Source organism: Peromyscus eremicus, chromosome 11, assembly GCF_949786415.1.
Source record: "Peromyscus eremicus chromosome 11, PerEre_H2_v1, whole genome shotgun sequence".
Classification (NCBI taxonomy): domain Eukaryota; kingdom Metazoa; phylum Chordata; class Mammalia; order Rodentia; family Cricetidae; genus Peromyscus; species Peromyscus eremicus.
In genome coordinates this window covers 44676939-44697337 of record NC_081427.1, presented here as the reverse complement: position 1 = coordinate 44697337, position 20399 = coordinate 44676939, and the positions used below count along the sequence as shown (strand labels likewise).

At 41.7% G+C, this 20399-nt stretch overlaps 2 protein-coding genes across 2 annotated transcripts in view; one reads left to right on the top strand and one right to left on the bottom strand.

Annotated features, from left to right (window-relative positions):
- Positions 1 to 19222, bottom strand: part of Ndufaf2 (NADH:ubiquinone oxidoreductase complex assembly factor 2) — a 109068-nt gene extending 89846 nt beyond the window's left edge. The window contains exon 1 of the mRNA XM_059276595.1: positions 19043 to 19222. Coding sequence (XP_059132578.1) covers positions 19043 to 19169 — 127 coding nt within the window. The 5' untranslated portion in view covers positions 19170 to 19222. The remainder of the gene's footprint in view (positions 1 to 19042) is intronic.
- Positions 19223 to 19326: 104 nt separating this feature from the next.
- Positions 19327 to 20399, top strand: part of Ercc8 (ERCC excision repair 8, CSA ubiquitin ligase complex subunit) — a 39333-nt gene continuing 38260 nt past the window's right edge. The window contains exon 1 of the mRNA XM_059276565.1: positions 19327 to 19483. Within this exon, the coding sequence (XP_059132548.1) occupies positions 19407 to 19483 (77 nt within the window). The 5' untranslated portion in view covers positions 19327 to 19406. The remainder of the gene's footprint in view (positions 19484 to 20399) is intronic.

Sequence of the window (20399 nt, the reverse complement as noted above, 5' to 3'; positions counted from 1 at the left end):
AAAAAATATACTGAAGCACTGAATAGTGGACAGCAGTCATTCATGCTCTGCTGGTCAGCAGCTACTGGAGAGAAGAAAGTCGGCTCCCTAAGTCTTGGGCAGCTATTAAAAAAAGAAAAAAGGGACCTTTCTTGTGAACGCTCAAGAGAATATGAAGAGGAATGAAAGAGAAAAACCTCAGACTGATTATGCTGTCAATTTTAGTTGTCATAATGTGCTTCAGAGATAAAACATTCCTCTGAATGGCAATTGAACAGATGGAAATTTTCATTTTTGGTTAACTGGATGGAAGAAATTGGACCAGTACCTAAAATGACATTGAAAACGAAGCTCAAACCCCCTCCCACAAGAAGGAAACAGATGCATCACTCCAGATACAAAATAAATTATTGAACAGTGCATATATTATATTGGCATCATTGTATCCAACTGTACATCTGCACAGTGTTTTAGTGTCCTGGTGAGAGAACAGACATTTCTGAAAGGGGAAATAGGCTACTATTGAAGTGAGTCAGAGAAGTGCACCATTTGGGTAAGAAAAGCCTAAGCAACACTTCACTGAATTTGAAGTTATTCATGCTGAGAGGAAAAAGGAACCATAAATTATCCTTTTTCCAATGCCCTTGAACTTCTGCAATGATTAAACCGTGATAGATTTTGAAATACAAAACCACATTTTCAGAATCTTAAATCAGAATGAATATGCAATAATACTCTTAAGACCCTAAAGGACTATGGGTGAATGTCGTCCTCCCCTAATCCAACAGATGAGTGCGTCGGATATTAAACAAGACCACATTCCTGATCTTAAGCGAGGACTACAAAGGTCTCACAGAGCAGGGAATGAAAAGGCTGTGGTAACTTAAGCGACCCTGGGAGGACGGACTAAAGGAACGAGCTGGAAAGGGGACAGCGGCGGCACCGCTCTGGTCCTCTCCTAGGCCACTCTGTCCACTGCCAGAGCTGATCCACTGCCAAGGCTCCCACCATCCTACACATCCACTCCATCTAACCATCAGCATTTCCTCCATGTCTCAATCCAGCTGGAGAGAATCCCGGTTTTCCAGGGCAAACAAAGCAAGCAGGGTTTGCCACTTTGTTTCATTTTTAGAAATAACCTGAGCTGGCACTGGACCAGTGATGGTCCTGTCACAAACAGAGATGTTACAGGATGGTCTGACCAGGGCACATAGATGATGCCTGAGATGCCAAGTCCTGAGGTTAGTGTCTAAAAGAGAAAAACACAAAGGGAAAAATGTCTCTAATATAAGACTTTGCAGTGGTAACAGAAAGTCTGACTTCCTTTTATTTATTAAATCATTCATCACAATGTAATAAGCTTTAATATCTAAAGAGATAGAATATTTATCACACATAGCTTCCAACCAAACTATATTTAATAAGGATTCACTTCCTTGAGACCAATAGTCTGCCTACCCGACTGTCAGAACAGCACAGGTGAGAAAAATATGTTCAGTGCAATGCCACCAGATATTAATGGAAAGCAGACAGCACACGGGCACAATTACAAGTCTGGAATGCTGATTCACAAGCTTCACGGTGGTATTTATAAGTAGTATTTATTTTAGAAATAAGAGTTGCGCGGGGAACTGTTGCAAATCTTCTGCATTCTTGCACTCATTTTTAAACGCAGGCAATTGTGGAGTGGGGAAGAGCTCATTAAATACATAGGAAGACAAATGTAACGTAAAAGCAAAAGTATAAGGAGGGTGGGCCCATCTGGACTTATTAGAGAGAGAAAAGCCTTGAGGGGAATAGCTGGGGATATGGGATAGGAGAAATAGTTAGAAAGTAATTGGGAATGGGGAGCCCGCCTTGGCTTCTTCCCCTGGGGTGTTTCTGCCAAGGAAGGAGAATAAGAATAGAACCTTTAGAATAGTATCATGTGGTGGCTGGATGCCCAAAGAGAGTCTGTCATTAGAAAAAGGCCATAGTGTGATACAGTAATGACTCACAGAAGAACGAAAGAAAGAAGTGGTCCAGAAGTCACACTCTGTCCCTCTGCCTCCTTCCAAAGCCCTATTTAAACTCACGCTGTGCTGTTTCTATTCCTCATTCTTGACTTGCGGCACCTCTCTTGCCGGCTGCCATCAGTCTTCTGTTAACATGACCGGGCATCTTATTGATATATGACCTAAAGCACACTATTCTGCAAACGTCTACGTATGCTAGATGCTCCTTCTCCGCAGTCATTGGTCATGGGATGTCAGAGGAAGCTGATAGGTGAGCCATCAAAGAGCCTGTGACTGACAGGTTGACAGTGTACACAGAAGTCCCAGCTCCTCCACACTGGAGGCTGATGGAGGGTCACAGGGTCAACTCCAAGGAAGCACTGTGCTTTCATTTCAGTAATTGGGCTTCTCTACTTACATTTTACATTTGTTTATTTATTTATTGTGTGTGACCACACACATTCTTTTGCATCATGTCATGGCATGTGTGTAGAGGTCAGGGGATAACTTGTAGGAGTTGGTTCTCTTTCTACAGTGTGGGTCGCAGGGCTCAAATCCAGGCCTGGGTCATCAGGCTAGCATAAAATGCCTTTCCCAGTTAAGCCATCTTGCCAACCCTAAGTTTGACTCTTACTTTTTTTTTTTTTTTTTTCTGGAGCTGAGGACCGAACCCAGGGCCTTTGCAAGCGCTCTACCACTGAGCTAAATTCCCAACCCCCGACTCTTACTTTTTAATTATCATTAGATAAACATACCTAAGATTTTATTTTAATATCTATATGACTTTCTATCAACATTTATTAACATTAAACACAAAATAAGGCAATCTACAAGTAAAGCATTAGCTTTACTTAGCACCACTTAGAAAGTGCTGAATGATTAGTACTTGGTGGTGGATGAACCCAAGGGGCTGAGCTGGGAATCAAACCCAGGTCCTCTGGAAACACAGCAAGTGATAGTAACTGCTGAACCATCTTTCCAGCCCCAGAACATTTCATCTTTAAAGAACTTTGGCTAAACAGGTCAAGAAAATGATATTCCACAGCATAATTTTCCAAAACACACAGTACAAATACTAATATGAACAGCATTATTCACCTGTTAGTACAACTTAACTGTTCACTTTTTTTTTAAGTGTGTCAAGCAGGATTGGAATTTATCATTCTTTGAGGCCCAATCTAGTATCTAAAATCACCCACTACACAAGTCTCACTAGAAAATAGTTTGCATTCTTTAGAATACTTTTAATTCACTGCCAATCCCATCTATTCCTGTCTTGATCTGGTTTAGATGGCCATGCCACATTGCTAGAACTTGTACTCATATATTATTTTGTTTCTTTTTTTATGTGCATATAAATGTGTCTCTGTGTAGTGTATTGAGTGTAGTGTCCTTGGAGGGCAGAAGGGGATACTGGATCCCATGCAGCTGGAATTACAGGTTGATTTATTATATTTAATTGAGGTAAAATACACATAACATAAATTTTACTATTTTAAAGTGGAAAATCCAGTGGTAAAAAGTGCATTCACAGTGCAATCCCTCCTTTACTTAATTCCAAAGTAGTTTTGTCATCCCAAAAGAAAAAAAACACCATAGTTGTAAGCGGCCACTTCCTGCCCCACAGTTCCCTGTAGTTCCAGTGGTACATTCTGTCTCAGTGTATTTATCTATGCTGCTGCTTTATATAAATGAAATCATACAGTGTGAATCTGTTTGGTTTCTTTCACTTTGCACAGGACACTCACTGGTTCATCCACACTGCAGCATACATAAATCAACACTTCATTCCTTCTCATGCCTTAGTATGCTGCATTTTACACACACACACACACACACACACACACACACACACACACACACACACACAAGCCATATCACATCTTGTATATCCATTCTTCCATTGATGGACACTTGGGATGCTTCTCCATTTTGGCTTCTGTGAATGGTGGAGCTATGAACATTGTTTTAAGGCATTTGCTTGAGTATACTTTCCGTCTGGATAGTTATAGAACTGACTTGTGTGGGATTTCATGCTGGACTCCCTGAGGGACCACTAAACACTTCCCCAGCTGTACACCATCATCAGTTCCCACCAGTACCATAGAGAGAGGTCTCATTTCCTATGCCCTAGTCGCCATTTTCTTTCCTTTCAATACCGGGGCTTGAACCTAGAGCCTGGTGAACCTAGAGCCTGGCATATGCCAGGCAAGCATTCTACAACCCAGCCACATTCCCATCACCTAGCCCTTTGTTTTATTATTATTATCATTAATTAATCATTATTGTTATTAACATTAATTAGTGACTGTTTGGTTCAAGGCAAGGTCTCCCTAGGTAACCCAGGCTCGCCTTGAATTTACTTTGAAGCCCTGGCAGGCCTAAAACTGTAACCCTCCTGCTTCAGTCTCCCAAGGAGCTTGATTATAGGCCTGTGCCAGCAGGCCTAACTCGCTTCTCGTCCTCTTTGAAATCACAGTGGTTGTAAACTTCTTGATTTTTTCTTCTTCAAGGATGAAAGACGACCATGTTTCCATGTGCTTGTTGGCCATTTGTGTATCATCTAGAAAGGTTGATTGACATCCATTGCTTTTTTTTTCTCTTGTCATTAGTCTTTCCATCACTGAGTTACATAAGTTCTAACTTTTGATACTAAACACGTTATACGATTTTCCAGTATTTTCTCCCATTCTATAAATTGTCTTTTCACTTTCCTGACAATGTCTTCAATGAATATGGGTTTTTAATGTTGATGAGGTCTGAGTGACTGTTGTTTGTGCTTTAGGAATCCTGTCTAAGGATGCCCCGGCAAGGCCAAGGCTATAGAGGGTTACCCACAAGTGCTACTCTTAGATGTTTTATAAGCTTAACTCCGTGTGAATAGTTGATCCATCTTGCAAATAGTATTCATTTTTGCAGCTTCATTCTTTTGCAAGGGTGTCTCAGTACCAATTGTCAAAGAGTATTCTTTCCCCAATCAACAGTCCTGGCATCCCTGTAGTAAGATTTCTGAACTTTCAGTTCTAGTCTGTGGTTATCTCTTTAAACTGACTATTTCTCCAAGTGCTCAAACGTTTAAGGGTCTAGATCTGAAATCCTACTGAGATCAAAGACTTCCCATCAGCTTGGCTACATGCTTTCCAAACAGCAATCATACGTGTAACGCGAGTTACACCTTTCCCAGGTGTGATACTCTGGGCTAACACTGATTTTCAGCACCCTCTTCCTAGAGCTGACATGAAGGCAAACGCAAGTTCCTTCGGGTCTCACCAATCAATCTCAGGCCCTCCAACATACGCTTCTACAGCCCTGCAGTAGAATTTCGAATCTCTTTCTCTTCAGGTGCCATTGCCTGAAGGAGAAAGATAGTAAAGGAGGAATGGCAGTCCAAAAAAGGCACAAGTTTCTATTTTCAGGACCACCTTAGGCAACAGTTAATAAATTTAGAGCAACGGACCAAGCAGCAGCTTACCACATAAGCATGGGCACCCACAACTGTCACTAGCACACTCATACCGCTCATCCAGCCCACGTGAAACACGCTCTCTTGTATTTAGGTCTTTGTAGTAAACCTTTACTGCAAGTTGTGTGTGAGTATATATACTGCGCGCCACTTATGTTCTCCAGGTTTATGAACTGAGGAACTAGGCCATAGCAATGGATCTAATGGAAGTGAGGGGATAAAATCCAAACATATAAAAATTGTAATTTACATTTATTCTTCTGTGTGTGTCTGTGAGCACACACACAGGCATCACAGCACACTTGTGGAGGTCTCAGGAAAACTCACGGGAGTCTCTTCTGTCCTTGACTCTGGGTTCTAGGTATCAAACCCAAGTCATCGGTTCGGCTGCAAGCACTTCAGTCACTGAGCCAGCCAGGCAGCCCCCAAAGATGCTTTTGAAGCTTCCTGGAGACTAATCTTCAGATCATTTTAAGGAAGAACAAGCATAGGAACAAATACAAATGATGTGTTCTTAATCTTTACAGTGCACCAAAGAGTACAGAAAATTGTTCTTTTCCCTCTTTTATTCTTATTAATCACAAATCATAATTCAGGAAGTCCTCTTCTACCAAGTTCATAACTCCCTATTGTTCTCAGCACTAAACCACATTGATGCATTTATTTACTGCTCACAATAAGTGACATTTACCAGGGAGATCAGTCATCTAGACGCGGCTTCTCTGACTTTAATGTACATGAGGACCGCCCATGAGTAGACTGGAGTGAGGCTGAACATTCTACAAGGACATACAGAGACTGAATCTACAAAATCCAGTCTCGAGGACAGACTGCCAGGACTCCAAACAAAAGAATATCAACTGTCCAAGGTAAAATGCTAAGGAAATGCTGTGGGCTACAGGGACACCACTCAGGGATTGCATACCCTCAAAGGGACTGCTTTCCTCTGTGTCCTGCTTCAAGAGAGGGCAGCGGAAACCCCGCCAGCAAGGTAACAAGGCAAGATGAACCAAAGTCTCCCTCCCAGGTCCATCTCCTCTATGTTGCTAAGCATTCACACATACCCAGAGGCTTTGACTTCAGGTTAAGAGAAGCTAAAACAATCACATGCATACATTCTAATCAAAGTTCACTGAATTAGATACTTGAATTAAAGTAAATAGCTGAGTGTGGTGTAAATCCACCACTCAGGAGAGAGGCAGGAAGGCTACAAGTTTGAAACCAGCCCAGTCTACATCAGGAGTTCCAGGTCAGCATGGGTTATGCAGTGAGACCCTGTCTTAAGAAACCAAAAGGAAACAACAAAACAAGAAGTATAGAAAACAGAGATTATGGGGTTGGGGATTTAGCTCAGTGGTAGAGTGCTTGACTAGCAAGCGCAAGGCCCTGGGTTCCTCAGCTCTGAAAAAAAAAAGGAAAATAGAGATTATACTAAAACCAAAAAAATCAATTTAATAAAATTAAAGAACTTATACTTCATGATGTCATCTTTAAAAAGATCTTACTCACTTAAAAACAATTAGCATTTTTATTTACTTAGAAGTAGAGCCCTTTACTATCACTTTCTGTTATAAAATGCTCTAGACTTGACATGGCTACATCCCTTTAATTAATGGTATTAACTAAGATAATAAACATATAGGTGGCTAACGGCTGCTGAGGAGAAAGACTCTTGAGTGGATTAGCTGCCCCTAAGTTAACCACGCATCCCTCGTAATCCTGTGAGGAACCCCAGTTAAACTTGATGCCTCAACAAGCTCGTCTTGGACAGGTGACATCTTTGTTCTGTCATTAGTGCCATATCTGAAGTGAGTGGCTGTCTGCTCATGTCTCCCAAGGACAAGTTAATGCCACAGTTCTGAACAAAGTGATACACGGAAACTCAAGGCATGATATTAGATCCTGTCCTCAAAGTCCGTTCAGAACAAGCCAGCCTTCCATCATCTTCAGTCTTAGCGGCCACAACTCGAACTGACAAGTAGCAATACTATCAAGCCACCATTTATAATTGAATTTAACCACCTGCTCTGGTCCTTGTCAGCAACTCGCAAATCTCTATTTCCAAGGCAGACTTCTGAATTCCAGGCTCATTTTTACAATTTTCTGGATATCTCTATTTAGATGTCTAATCAAAATCTCAAATGGAAACTAAGACTGAAGATGTGGTCTGTCCTCTCCAATCTTGCTTCTCCTGCAACTGCTTAAACGAAAATCCTAAGAATGATACTTAAACTGTTTTTCTTACCTCACTTCAAAAAACAGAACAACAAAACCAGCAACCTCAGATGATGGTGGTCATACAAACTGTCACCTCCCAACACAGCTTTCTCTAAAACACACACACACACACACACACACACACACACACACACACACACACACACAAAGTGCCTTTGATGTGCCTTTGAAAAGGACTACAGGACCCTGCTGGTACATCCCACACTTTTCTGCCTTAAGATGTGATTGCTTGGTCTGATATATGCTCCTGCCATGATGAACTTCCATCAGTAGACGGTCAAGCTAATGAGGCTGCCTGGCCAATCTAGAACTTATAGCTCCAGAACCATGAGGTAAAGTAAACCTCTCTTTACTTTATAAGCAGCCTGTGTCATATGTTTTGTGATATAGTGCCACAAAGCTGTGACCAACACACCTGCATTCCTGTTACACAGTATTATTCAACCTAAATGTCCATCATCAACAGATACTGAATAAAGAAAATATGGTGTATAGACATAATGTAATATTGCTCAGCATTTTAAAGGGGAGTCACAAATTCTACCATTTGGGACATCATAAACAAAGGGTATTATGTGGTGGTTTGAATGAGAAATGTCTCTCTTAGGTTCTGAACACTTGGTCCCCAGTTGATGGTGCTGTGTGAGTAGGCTTATGCAGGGAGTGGAACCAGCCAAATGATAGATCTGGAGAACATCTTAGGGTTTCTATTGCTGTGAAGAGACACCATGACCACAGTAACTCTTATGAAGGAAAGCATTTAATTGGGGCTGGCTTAGTTTCATGAGGTTAGCCCATTATCATCATAGTGAGAAGCATGGCAACATGCAGGCAGACATGGTGTTGGAGAGGGAGCTGAGAGCTCTATCTACATCTTAACCCAAAGGCAGCAGAAAATGAAATATCCCACCCTAGGTATGGCTTGAGCATATATGAAATCTCAAAGCTCGCTCCTGCAGTGACACTCTTCCTCCAACAAGGCCACACCTCCTAATATTGCCGCTCCCTATGACCAAGCATTCAAACACATAAGACTATGGGGGCCATACCTATTCAAACAATAAGAGAATATGTTCAGAAAAAATAAGCGAGGCAGAGAAAGACAAATACAACACAGTCTCACATATATGTGAAGTATAAAAAGGATTAATTCCAAGATACATAAAATAATGTTGCTTATAAGGAGCTGGTGAGTTATGCTGGGAGCTGGGGGGTTGGCAGGATGGACAAAATGTTCTACTGCACAGCTTGGTGACTCGGGCTAAAACCAAACCACATTATAAACCTGACATTTGCTCTGGAATTTGAGGTATTCTCACAATAAAAAAGAAAAATAATAATTATATGAGTCCATATACACATTGGCTTAACTTAATTATTCTACAATGTAAACACATACTAAATCATGCTTCATACCAGAAATAGCTTCACAAAATCTAAGAAAGTAATAGAGAATTACAAGAACACTATCAATTTTTAATTAAGAACATGGCCAAAGATAGTGCAGCAGGCTAGAAATATGAAAAGTAATTCAAACAATAATGAATATAGTAAAGATTATTATAAATGTTCAGAAGAAAGAACTCCCTCAAATTTTGCAAAAAAACCACTTCCAACTCTCAAGAAACATGTGACTTACGGATGTCATATTGTGCTATCATAACTTTGTCAAAAGATTATATAAAAAACAAAACAAAACAAACAAATAAACAAACAAACAAAACCCCAGAGTCCTGTGCTGGGGAGAGGCAGAGCAATTAAGAGCAACAGCTGCTCTTCCAGAGGACCAGTGTTCAATTCTCATCCCCCACATGGCAGCTTACAACTGTCTTTAACTCTAGTTCCAGAGAATCTGATGTCCTCTTCTGGCCTCCTCAGACACTGCACACATGCAGCACACAGAGAGAGACACATAAAACACTCATACACATAAAATAAATAAATCTTAAATAAAATAAATCAGTACTATTCAACAAACATGGGGGCATTTTCTGGGCATGTCCCCAAGGGCTCTAAGCCACGGAGAGACACTCTGTAATTTATTGCTGCATACTCAACAACAGGTAGGAAATGGGACCAGCTTGGATGGCCATCAACACATGAATGAGTGAAGATAATGTGCTGTATTTGTTCAATGGAATTTTATTCAACTGTAAAGAAAAATGAAATTTGCAGGAAAATGGATGGAACTGGAAGTTACTGTGTCAAGCAAAGTAACCTCGACTCAGAAGACAAATACCGTGTGTTTTCTCTCATAGGGAAGTGCAGATTTTCATTTTTATGCATGGATGTGAGTGTGGGTAGAGATCATAGGCCTGAAAGAGCACCAGGGGAAGGGAGGGGTCCTGAGCAGTGGGCAAGAGGGCAACAGAATACACTCACCAGGGAAGCAAACGGAGGGCTCTGAGGGAGGACGGGAAGAGGGCAGGAGGGGAGGGGAGCAGCATCACAGACCAAGTCTGAAATGCCACAGTGACCGTCACTTTATGTGTCAGGGTGGAGGGGAGGAAGGGGAGATCCTCATGTCCCATTGTATATGAGCATGCGATCTCAAAGAACACATTCTGTAAAAGTGATGATCCAGGTCCATACGGTCAGCCCTAACACATATACATGTGAGCAACACTGAATGAGCTCAGCAGGCTGTACGTGTGTGTTATGTGTATACACACACAAAAATAAAGAATGAAAGGCCAGGAATTTGAGAAGGAGGAGGATGGCAAGGCAGGAGAAGAAAGGGGAAAAGGGAAGGGCAGACGATGGAACCACAATATTCATAGATGAAATTTTCAAATAAATAAAATGTAAAAAAATTTTACTCCACTAAAAAACAGAATCTCTAAAATATCTTTTTCAAAATGTCAAATATGATTTGTTAATTAGACACAATACGCACATATATATATGTCAACATAACCTTGAACAGCACAGCTACATGCAATTTTTCCAAAAGAAGCCTAAGCAAAGCTGATGGTGAGACAGACCAATACGTAATTCATTCCTGATTTTAGCATTCATCTTACAGTCGTGATCAGGTAGTTAATTTTCCTGAAGATTTTACACTTCACTTCTCATCCCAAACTTCTCCCAAACATCGCCATCATTCAACTCCTTATAGATACATATTTTAAGAGTTATTGAGCTGGGTGGTGGTGGCGCACACCTTTAATCCCAGCACTCAGGAGGCAGAGCCAGGCAGATCTCTGTGAGTTCGAGGCCAGCTTGGGCTACAGAGCAAGATCCAGGACAGGTACTAAAACTACACAAGAGAAACCCTGTTTGGGGAGGGGAGTTATTGAATGCTGTGTATAGCCATGAGCAGCTAAATTCATATCTTTAAGAGTTCTATTTACTCATAGGCAGATCACTATAAAAACGGCTTCTGGAACTTAAGGCACCTTAAGATGGAACCAACATTGAAGAAGGAAAGACAGGAAATACATTAGAAAGTGGGGGAATGGTTTTCAGAGCAAAGCCCTAGAGAGACGCAGATACAACAATATATGTTTAATGAGACTTATGTCTTAATAAATAAGACAGTATAAATAACTGTATGTGAAGTATTCAGCTAAGTTGGAAAAACTCCTTAATCAGCATTTTAGGCAAAGAATGCAGTTTGTCATTTGGACCACAAGATGGAGCCATTAACCAGCTGGAATGCAAGATAAAACAGGCAGCCTGATTGAAATTATTCAAGATATTGTTTTTAAAAAATTCCATTCAAGGTATTTTCTAAATGTATATATTCCCCACATCATTTTGCAAAAATGGATTTAGAAAAAAGCTTAGAATAGGAAAAAAATTCTAACAACTGAATAATGAAGCCTGAAGCTATTTCTCAGTCCCAGATATCACTCAACTGTGACTACTAACAGTTATCAATGCAGTTTTGTAACTGGTAAAGTAACTTACACTTAGCCCTGAGCAGCTCTTTGAAAGTTAGGAAAACAGTATCTATCTGAGTTAAAATGTCAGAGAACCTGGGCTCTGGGTAAACACGATACAATGGAATGGCTTTACCCAAGCCATTTTTCTTAATTCTTGTAATTTCCCCACAAATGCAGTATCTCCCGACAAATGCTACGAAGTGAGTCTAGCACACAGTATTTACTAGATACTGTGATCATTACTGGCATTGATGTTACTGTCCTAGCGTAAAGCAATTATGAAACCCTCGAAGACAGAGCTGGCAACTCATTTCCAGACAATACTTTTGGCCTCAATGAAAAATAGATAAGACACAGTTTGTCAATCAGCTAAAATTAGTTTCCATTTCAGCTCAAAGATCCCACACTCCCCTGATAGGAAAACCAAGATTAGGATTTAGTTGCTTAATGTCAAAAGCCACAGGGCAAACAGTGGGTCTTTCCCCTTCTGCCAAAATACAATTAGTATTTAAGTGTATGAACTTCACACACAACTGAGGGAAATTCAGGAAATAATTTTTTAAAAAAGAAAGAAAACACCGGGTGGTGGTGGTGTACACTTTTAATCCTAGCATTCAGGAGGCAGAGCCAGGTGGATCTCTGTGAGTTCAAGGCCAGCTTGGTCTACAGAATAAGATCCAGGACAAGCACCAAAACTACACAGAGAAACCCTGTCTCAAAAAAACCAAACCAAAACAACAACAAAAAAAACCAAACCAAAACCAAACCAAAACAAAACAAACAAACAAACCAAAACAAAAGAAATCTCGGAGAAAAACTACTGACAGCGAATTATTTATTACTGCCATGTTGTTCATTGTTCTCTGTCCATCTTGTGTATTTCTGTTTTCCTTTCCATTATGTTTTGTTGCTGCTGCTGCTGCTGCTGCTGCTGCTGCTGCTGCTGCTGCTGCTGCTGCTGGTTAGGTAAATAAATACTCTGATCCCTCCTGGGTGTGTGGGAGGCGGTCATTCAAATCAGTTTAAAGTAAAAAGTAAAGAAATTGTCAACCTTGATTTTTGGAACAATGCTGCCATCTGCTGGAAGAACTGAAATATTTTCATTAGTGCCAAATGCTGAGGAGTCAAGTCCCACATTCTAGAGAACTGCATTACCACCTTCCAATTATTTACTAAAAAAAGAAACTAGACTTTCAGTTCTGGTTGTTCACTTTTCAGATTCTCCGTAACGGTTTCTATTAATGGTAATCCATTAAATAATACATGCGAATAGGCTGAGATCTCCTAATCAATGAATCTTCTATACACACAACAGATGATGCAGGTTTTGAATAACTAGATAATGATTCTAAAGGGAAACTGTAAGGTTAAGTGTGCACACAGAAGTTCTATGATGTAATACAACTCAACTTAGCAGGTCTTAAAGGTAGGTCCAGACCTGACCCACACTAAGGGTGGCTACGCCATGGAGAGGCACTCTTATTTCTGGTAAGAATATTTATTCCTCCAAGGCTAATTTGACTCATTTATTGAATTGTATCATGGATAGGCACTCTTATTTCTGGTAAGAATATTTATTCCTCCAAGGCTAATTTGACTCATTTATTGAACTGTATCTTAAGATTTTTGAGCTAGTTCATCCATCTATGTGGTTTGTTTTGTTTTGACTTTTAGAATTGTGGACCAGGAGATAATTCATTTACTATAGCTTTTGCGGTACCCACTCTATACCCAGGCAGAGACACAAGAAGCTCAGCTAAACATGGAGAAAGGAAAGGATAGCCCTGTGTTTAAAATGAGACTATAACCTAGGTGGTGGTTGTAAAGACATTAAATATGAAAGAATGGTAACTCTAGTTAAACTAAGCCCACAAAAATGACAGGGAAAAGACTGGAGGTCATAGGACACTGAGAAATGGAAGAAAGTATATTTCTAATGTGTGTTCCAATATGAATGTGTAAAATTCAAAGAATAAAACATTGATTCCTGTTTACCTCATTATCTTCCCAAATCCTATTCAATTTATAAATAAAAGAGGCCTTAACTATACTAGAAACTGGATCAAAGCTCCATCAATAGGTCTGAAACTTTACTTAGATCAGTACACTGTAACAATCACCTCTAACAGTCTGTAACAGCCTCCTATAACTCTAGCTCCAGAGGATCCTATGTCCTCTTTTGGCCTCTGCGGGCACCCGTATACTAGAGGCATACACACACACACACACACACACACACACACACACACACACACACAGAGAGAGAGAGAGAGAGAGAGAGAGAGAGAGAGAGAGAGAGAACTGTAAAGAAATGAAAACGGGTGGAGGGTGGAGAGATGGCTCAGCACTTCTGCTCTTCTGGAGGACTGAGGTTCAGTTCCCAGCACCCACACGGCAGTTCATAACTTCAGCTCCAGAGGACCTGACACCCTCATTTGGCCTCGTCAGGCATTGCATGCACATGGTGCACAGATATACAAACAGGCAAAACACCCAAACACATAAAATAAATGTAAATAAAATCTAAAACAACCAAAACTTCAAAATAAATACACAAAAATAGTCTACTAATGTTAAAAAGTCAATCAACATATTATCAACAGAAAGAAGAGAGGAAGAGAGAGAACCACTATGTCACACGCAAAAAGGTAACGATGTAAAAGCTTATTATTAAGTGAAAAGCCACTCTAAAAGGGTGATAGACTACATAATTACAGCTCGATGGCATCCTGAAAGAGTAACACTACCAAGACAGTACAAACTAAAGATCACTAGAGAGTAAATGGGGGAGAAAACGGGGCACACACTGATGCAAGACGCTGGCAATGGCACAGTGGGGGAGGGGAAAAGGCTGTTAGGAGCTTCCAATCAGCTTTTCGGTGAGCCTAAAACAGGTCTGAAAATGAAGCCATGGCCAGTTAGATGGTTCCAAAAGCAAAGGTACTTGCTTCCAAGCCTGACGACCTGAGTTTGAACCCCCAAACCCACAAAGTGGAGGGAGAGAACCCACATCCCAAGCTGTCTTCTGACATCCACAAGTGCACTGTGGCATGGGCATGCCCACACATGGACACGAAACAAATAAACAAGTAAATATTAATGTTAAAAGGTCAATCAATATATTTCAGCTCATGCAAGAAAACAATTTCAAGAAGAACCTCTGGGCTAACAGAGAACAGCAAGGAACTATTAAGCTTACAAAGGGAATTTTTAAAGCTGGGTCAGAGAGACGGTTCCATGGGTAAAGTGCTTGTTGTCCAAGTGGGAGGACCTGAGTTCAAATCCCCAGCACCCATGTAAAAAGTCAGCTCTGTAATCCTAGTGCTGAGGAAGTGGAGCCAGGAAGATCCCTAGGGCATGCTGGCCAGCCAATCTAGCTGAATCAGAGAGCTCTGGGTTCAAGAGACCATGCCTCAAAAAACAAGGAAGATAGTGCCTAAAGAAGCCGCTGACATTGGTCTCTGGCTTCCATACACAGATATATGTTCATAGGAACACAAACACACACACACACACACAAACACACACACACACACACACACACACACACACAAATAAGTGAAGCTAAATAAAAATCCCAGCACTGGAAAAGCAAAGGCAGGTGTTGGGAATATTATTTTAAGGTGTGTTACTTTTGTTTATGTTACATTTGTTGAACTCTGTGAAGCTGTGTTACTGTGTCTGTCTAAAACACCTGATGGTCTAATAAAGAGCGGAATGGCCAATGGCAAGACAGGAGAAAGGATAGGCAGGGTTGGCAGGCAGAGAGAATAAATAGAAGGAGAAATCTGGGAGGAAAAGAAGTAGCTAGAGGAGGAGGACATCAGGGGCCAGCCACCCAGCTGCACAGCAAGCCAGAGTAAGAAATAATGAAAGGCATACAGAAATAGAGATGGGTAAAAGCTCAAAGGCAAAAGCTAGGTGAGATAATTTAAGTAAAGCTGGCTATCAATAAGTCAAGCTAAGGCCAGATATTTATAAATAAGGATAAGCCTCTTCGTGTGATTGATTTGGGAGCTGAGTGACAGGGCCCCTCAAAAGAGCAAAAGCAACCAACAACAGGCAGGTGGATCTCTTTGAGTTCATGGCCACGCTGGTTTACACAGTGAGTTGCAGGCCAGCCAAAACTACATAGGGAGGCTACTTCAATGAAGAAAACAAAAAACAAAACAATATAAAAAGTACCCTTCATAATATCAAAGAGAATAAACTTCTAAACAAATAAAATACATGCACACTCCCTATGCTGAAAACTACAAGAGATAAAAAGAAATCAAAGAACCAAGTCCAAATTCAACTCAAGGAGACTGTGACATCAAATCTCACTCTCTTAAGAAGACATTATCTAATTTATTTCTCTTGAGTTCCAAAAATGTCTTGCAAAGCCAGGTAAGTACTTTTTTTTTATTTACATTTTACAGAGCAAGTTGGAGCTACTGAGCTTGTACGGAAATTAAGTGATAAAAAAGGCTAAAAATCAGCCATGCCTCTGGGGAAATGAAAACTAAAGTTCATGCAAAACCCATACGTGAATGTTTATGGCAATTCTATCCATATATCCATATATGTATATATATATACTTATACACACAATTATATATATATTTAAAAAAAACAAACCACTGATACATACAATGACTCTCAAAGGCATTATGATGAAGAATAGAAGGTGCCATTTTCAAAAAGTTACATACGGTATGACTCTCTCTGTGTAATAGTCTCAAAAAGACAGAACAATAATTGACATAATAATCAGCTACCAAGGTTACGAACTGAAAGAATAACTTCAGAGGATTAGCATGTGGGAGATATTGAAGGTAGTAACCTGTTCTGTATCCTGATTGTGATGAGGTCAGATGAATCTCTGACAGGTCAAAATGTGAAGTGTACCAATTTATAGCATTTGAAACTGAAGAGAAAGTTTGTGCTGTGTGTGAGTGTTGTGTGCATTACACGCACCTGAGTGTGCCGGTGTACACAGCTGTACACACACATGTGGAGGCCAGAGCTGAATAGCAGGTGTTTTCCTTATATTCTCTACCTTATTACCTTGAGACTATCTCTGAGTTGGAAACTTGCCTACTGGCTAGGAAGCCTGACCACCCACCACCCATCCCTCAGCGCTGCCTGTCTGTTCCTGAAATGCTGGGGTTGCCAGGCATACACGGCCATGCCTAGCTTACACATGGCCATGTCTGGCTTTTTACGTAGGTGCTAGGGATTCAAACTCAGATCCTCATATCTGCTGAACAAGTGTTGTAACACAACAAGCCATTTCCTTAGACCTTGAAAACAAAACAAAACAATTTATTAGCAGTAAAATGAACATAAAGAAAAAACTGAGCTATCACCATGTACCAACTAATTAGCTAACATGAAGAAAATGAACCCTCCAGAATTGCCGGTGAGAATATAAAATGATATCATTTACTTTTGTTTGTTTGTTTGTTACTGGAGACAGGGTTTCTCTGTGTGTCCCTGGCCACCCCAGAATTTGCTCTGTAGACCAGGCTGGCCTTGAACTCACAAAGGTCTGCTTGTCTCTGCCTCCAGAGTGCTGAGATTAAAATCGTGCGCCACCACATCCAGCTTGGTAACATCATTTTGTCTATTTATTTATTTCCTTATTTCCTTCCTTCCTTCCTTCCTTCTTCCCTCTCTCCCTCCCTCCCTTCTTTTCTTTTTTCTTTTGAGGTAGTGTTTCTCTGTGTAGCCCTGGCTGTCCTGGAACTATCTCTGTAGACCAGGCTGGCCTCTAACTCACAGAGATCCACCTGCCTCTGCCTCCTGAGTGCTGGGATTAAAGGCACACACCACCACGGTCACTTTGTTTCTTATAAAGTGAAGCATACATGTACCAGTTGATCCAGCCATTCTCCCTGTAGACCTTTTAAAAAGAGAACTGAAAGCATTATATCTATACAATGATTTATCTACATGGATGCTAATAATTCATTTGTGACAGCCTTAAACTGGTAATAATCCAAAGATTTCTGAATGAGTGAATGGATAAGCAAAGTTATATTACATTCCACACACTGGAACATTAGCATAGGGTTACAATTTTGGTACACAGGAGGATGAATTTCAAAATAATTATCCTAAGAACCCAGAAAGAAACCTGAAGAGTTACTACATATTTTCACTTATAAAACTTGTAGAAAATCAGAGCAATCAATCCATTGAGTCAGAAATCAGATCAGTGGTTGTCTAGGTACATGAAGCAGGGGCAGCATATTTAAACGCTTAGTGGGTAAAAAAAAAAAAAAAAAAAAAAAAATGTCCAACGTAGAAAGTTACAGAAAAGGGCTAAGCAGGGTCTGGAGAGATGGCTCAGAGGTTAAGAGTGATTGCTGTTCTAACAGAAGACCCAAGTTCAAATCCCATCTCCCACATGGTGGCTAAACGACCACCCTTAACTCCACTTCAGGAAACGTCCTCTCCTGACATTTACGGCATGTAGTGTGCACACATAATTGCAGGCAGTATACATAAAATTTAAAAAATCTTTTTAAAAGCTAAGTAAAACAATTTTATATAAACATTTAACATAGTTATTATGTGTGAGAAGTGAATGAAACAGTGCTGGATGGGTCTTCAAGTGTCCCAGTAGTGACACTACGACTATCTCTTTCATGTAAGACCACTGAGACAAGGTGACAGTAAATGACTTGTCTCTCAGCTACTTCAGTCAGAGCTGAGGGTCTAGCCTAACTTCTTTCTTCTCCCACGTCTGAGACTCTATAGTGGAGCAATAGAGAATAATAGAAGACATTGTGAAAGCCGCTATGTGGCATGCTGTCAAAAAAAAAAAAAAAAACAACCAAAAAACAAAAAAGAATGGAACACCTCTTTTTTTTTTTTTTTTGTTTTGTTTTGTTTTGGAGGCAGGATTTCTCTGTGCAGCCTTGGCTATCCTTGAACTCGCTTTGTACACCAGGCTGGCCTCAAAAACTCAAGAGATCCGCCTCCCCCAGCATCCGGAGTGTTGAGATTAAAGGCAGGTGCCACCACTGTCTGGCTAAAATGAAGCACTCCCCAAACAACACGCTCCACTTCTTGAAAACATCTTTAGAGACGTTTCTGAAATCGACCTGCACAGGGTCTTGGGACACAGACTCCTTGGAAAGGAAACGGGAACTGCTAATTAGAAAAGATCAGTGTGTCTGGATAGTTCTCAGTTACAAGGATGGCGACAAACAGGGCGAGCGCCCCAGCCACAGCGCCACTGGGAAAGGTAAACTCTGAGGACAGCCGGGAGCTAAAGACCAGGCTGGGCACCGGCGCAAAGTCTTTCCCGATGCTCCCCAAACCCCTCTGGCAGATCTTGGAGGACTCGGTCCAGACTTCGTCGCCCAAGGCAACGACCAAGCCCTCAGACCCCAGGACAGGGGCCAGGACACCCGAGGCCCGGCCCCAGATTGCAGTGACAGCCACCTGCCCCGGACGCGCAGCGACCCGCGGCCGCTTCTCGCTCTCACCTCTCCAGTTCTTGTACTCGGCGATGAAGTAGTAGTTGTTCCCCAGATGGTCCGTGCCCACGTGCTCCCTCACCTCCTTCGACAGGGAGCCCCACACCGAGCGCAGCAGACCCCGCCACCAGCCCATGCCGCCGCCGCCGCCGCCGCGCAGCTCAAGGTCCCCGGGTTCGCGCCGGCCGGGAGGCCCCGCCCACACGGAGCCCCGCCCCCTGCTCTGACGCGCGTTCTCCCGCCTCCCAGTAAAGCCGCTCTCCGTTGGTCACGTCCTATCACGGATTGGCCAATAGGAGACCCCGTTGTGACAACCCCGGTTCAGGTTGTGTCATGGCGGCTCCCAGGCTTCAAGCCGGTGAGTGGAACGGAGATGTTGAGTTTTTTGTACGCTCGGCAGTCGGGTTTGGAGGACCCTCTTCGCTTGCGTAGAGCGCAGTCCACGCGGAGGTAAGGCACGCCTTGTCGGTCCCCCTGTCGTGCCAAGTGAGAGTCTGGAGCAGGGAGTTAGGGTGGCAGGACCACTGGTCGAAGATGAAGAAGTCGGCCGGTGCCAGAAGAGGAAGACAGACCCGCGTGGGCATGGAGAGCCGAGTAGGAAGGTGAAACGCAGGTCACGGTCACTGTAGCTTGCCGTCTGCTTGAAGAATGAAGCTGATAGTTGGAGGGAGTCGCGTTAGGTCACTGTCGCTCCGGGAGAGCTGATGGGCATGCAGGGGAGTGCGGTTGCAGGTGGAATGAGTAGATCTGGAAAATATGGGAGAAATCGATCTGATGTATGGAGCTTGATTCTCAGGTATACTGTGCCTTGTGGGTTGAATGCTGGTGGCGTACTCAAGGTTTTCCCAAGGGGTTGTAGTTTGGCACTGTTTGGAAATATCCCATAGGATACCGGAACATGACAGCTGGCTTTCACCAAAGCAAAGAAAACAGACTTCAGCGTAAGCTGGGAAGCCGCCTCCAATTTCAGAAGTGCTCGCTCATCACTTTTGTCCTATTCTAGTCAATCTGAAATGAGTCACTAGATCTGGCTCACTCAAGGTGATGGCATTACCGAAGGTCACCAATACTAGGAATTAAAAGACCGCTGGGAGCCGTTTCCAGGCTTCCTTGATCAATGAGAAACAAACAAAACAACAAATTATTCTGCTAGGTAATTCAGTTGCCTGCTTTCAACAATTATGTGTTTTATATACTGAAATATAATTATATTGCCTTCGTTTTTACGTTTTGGTGTTCTGTATTTAGAATGATACATTCCAAAAATTATTTAAGTTGTTTTAACTAAATGAGTTAACATGCAACCTTTTTTAAAGCCACGTTTTGATTAGTTCTAAACATGGTCAGGGTTGTTTGTATCTGCTGC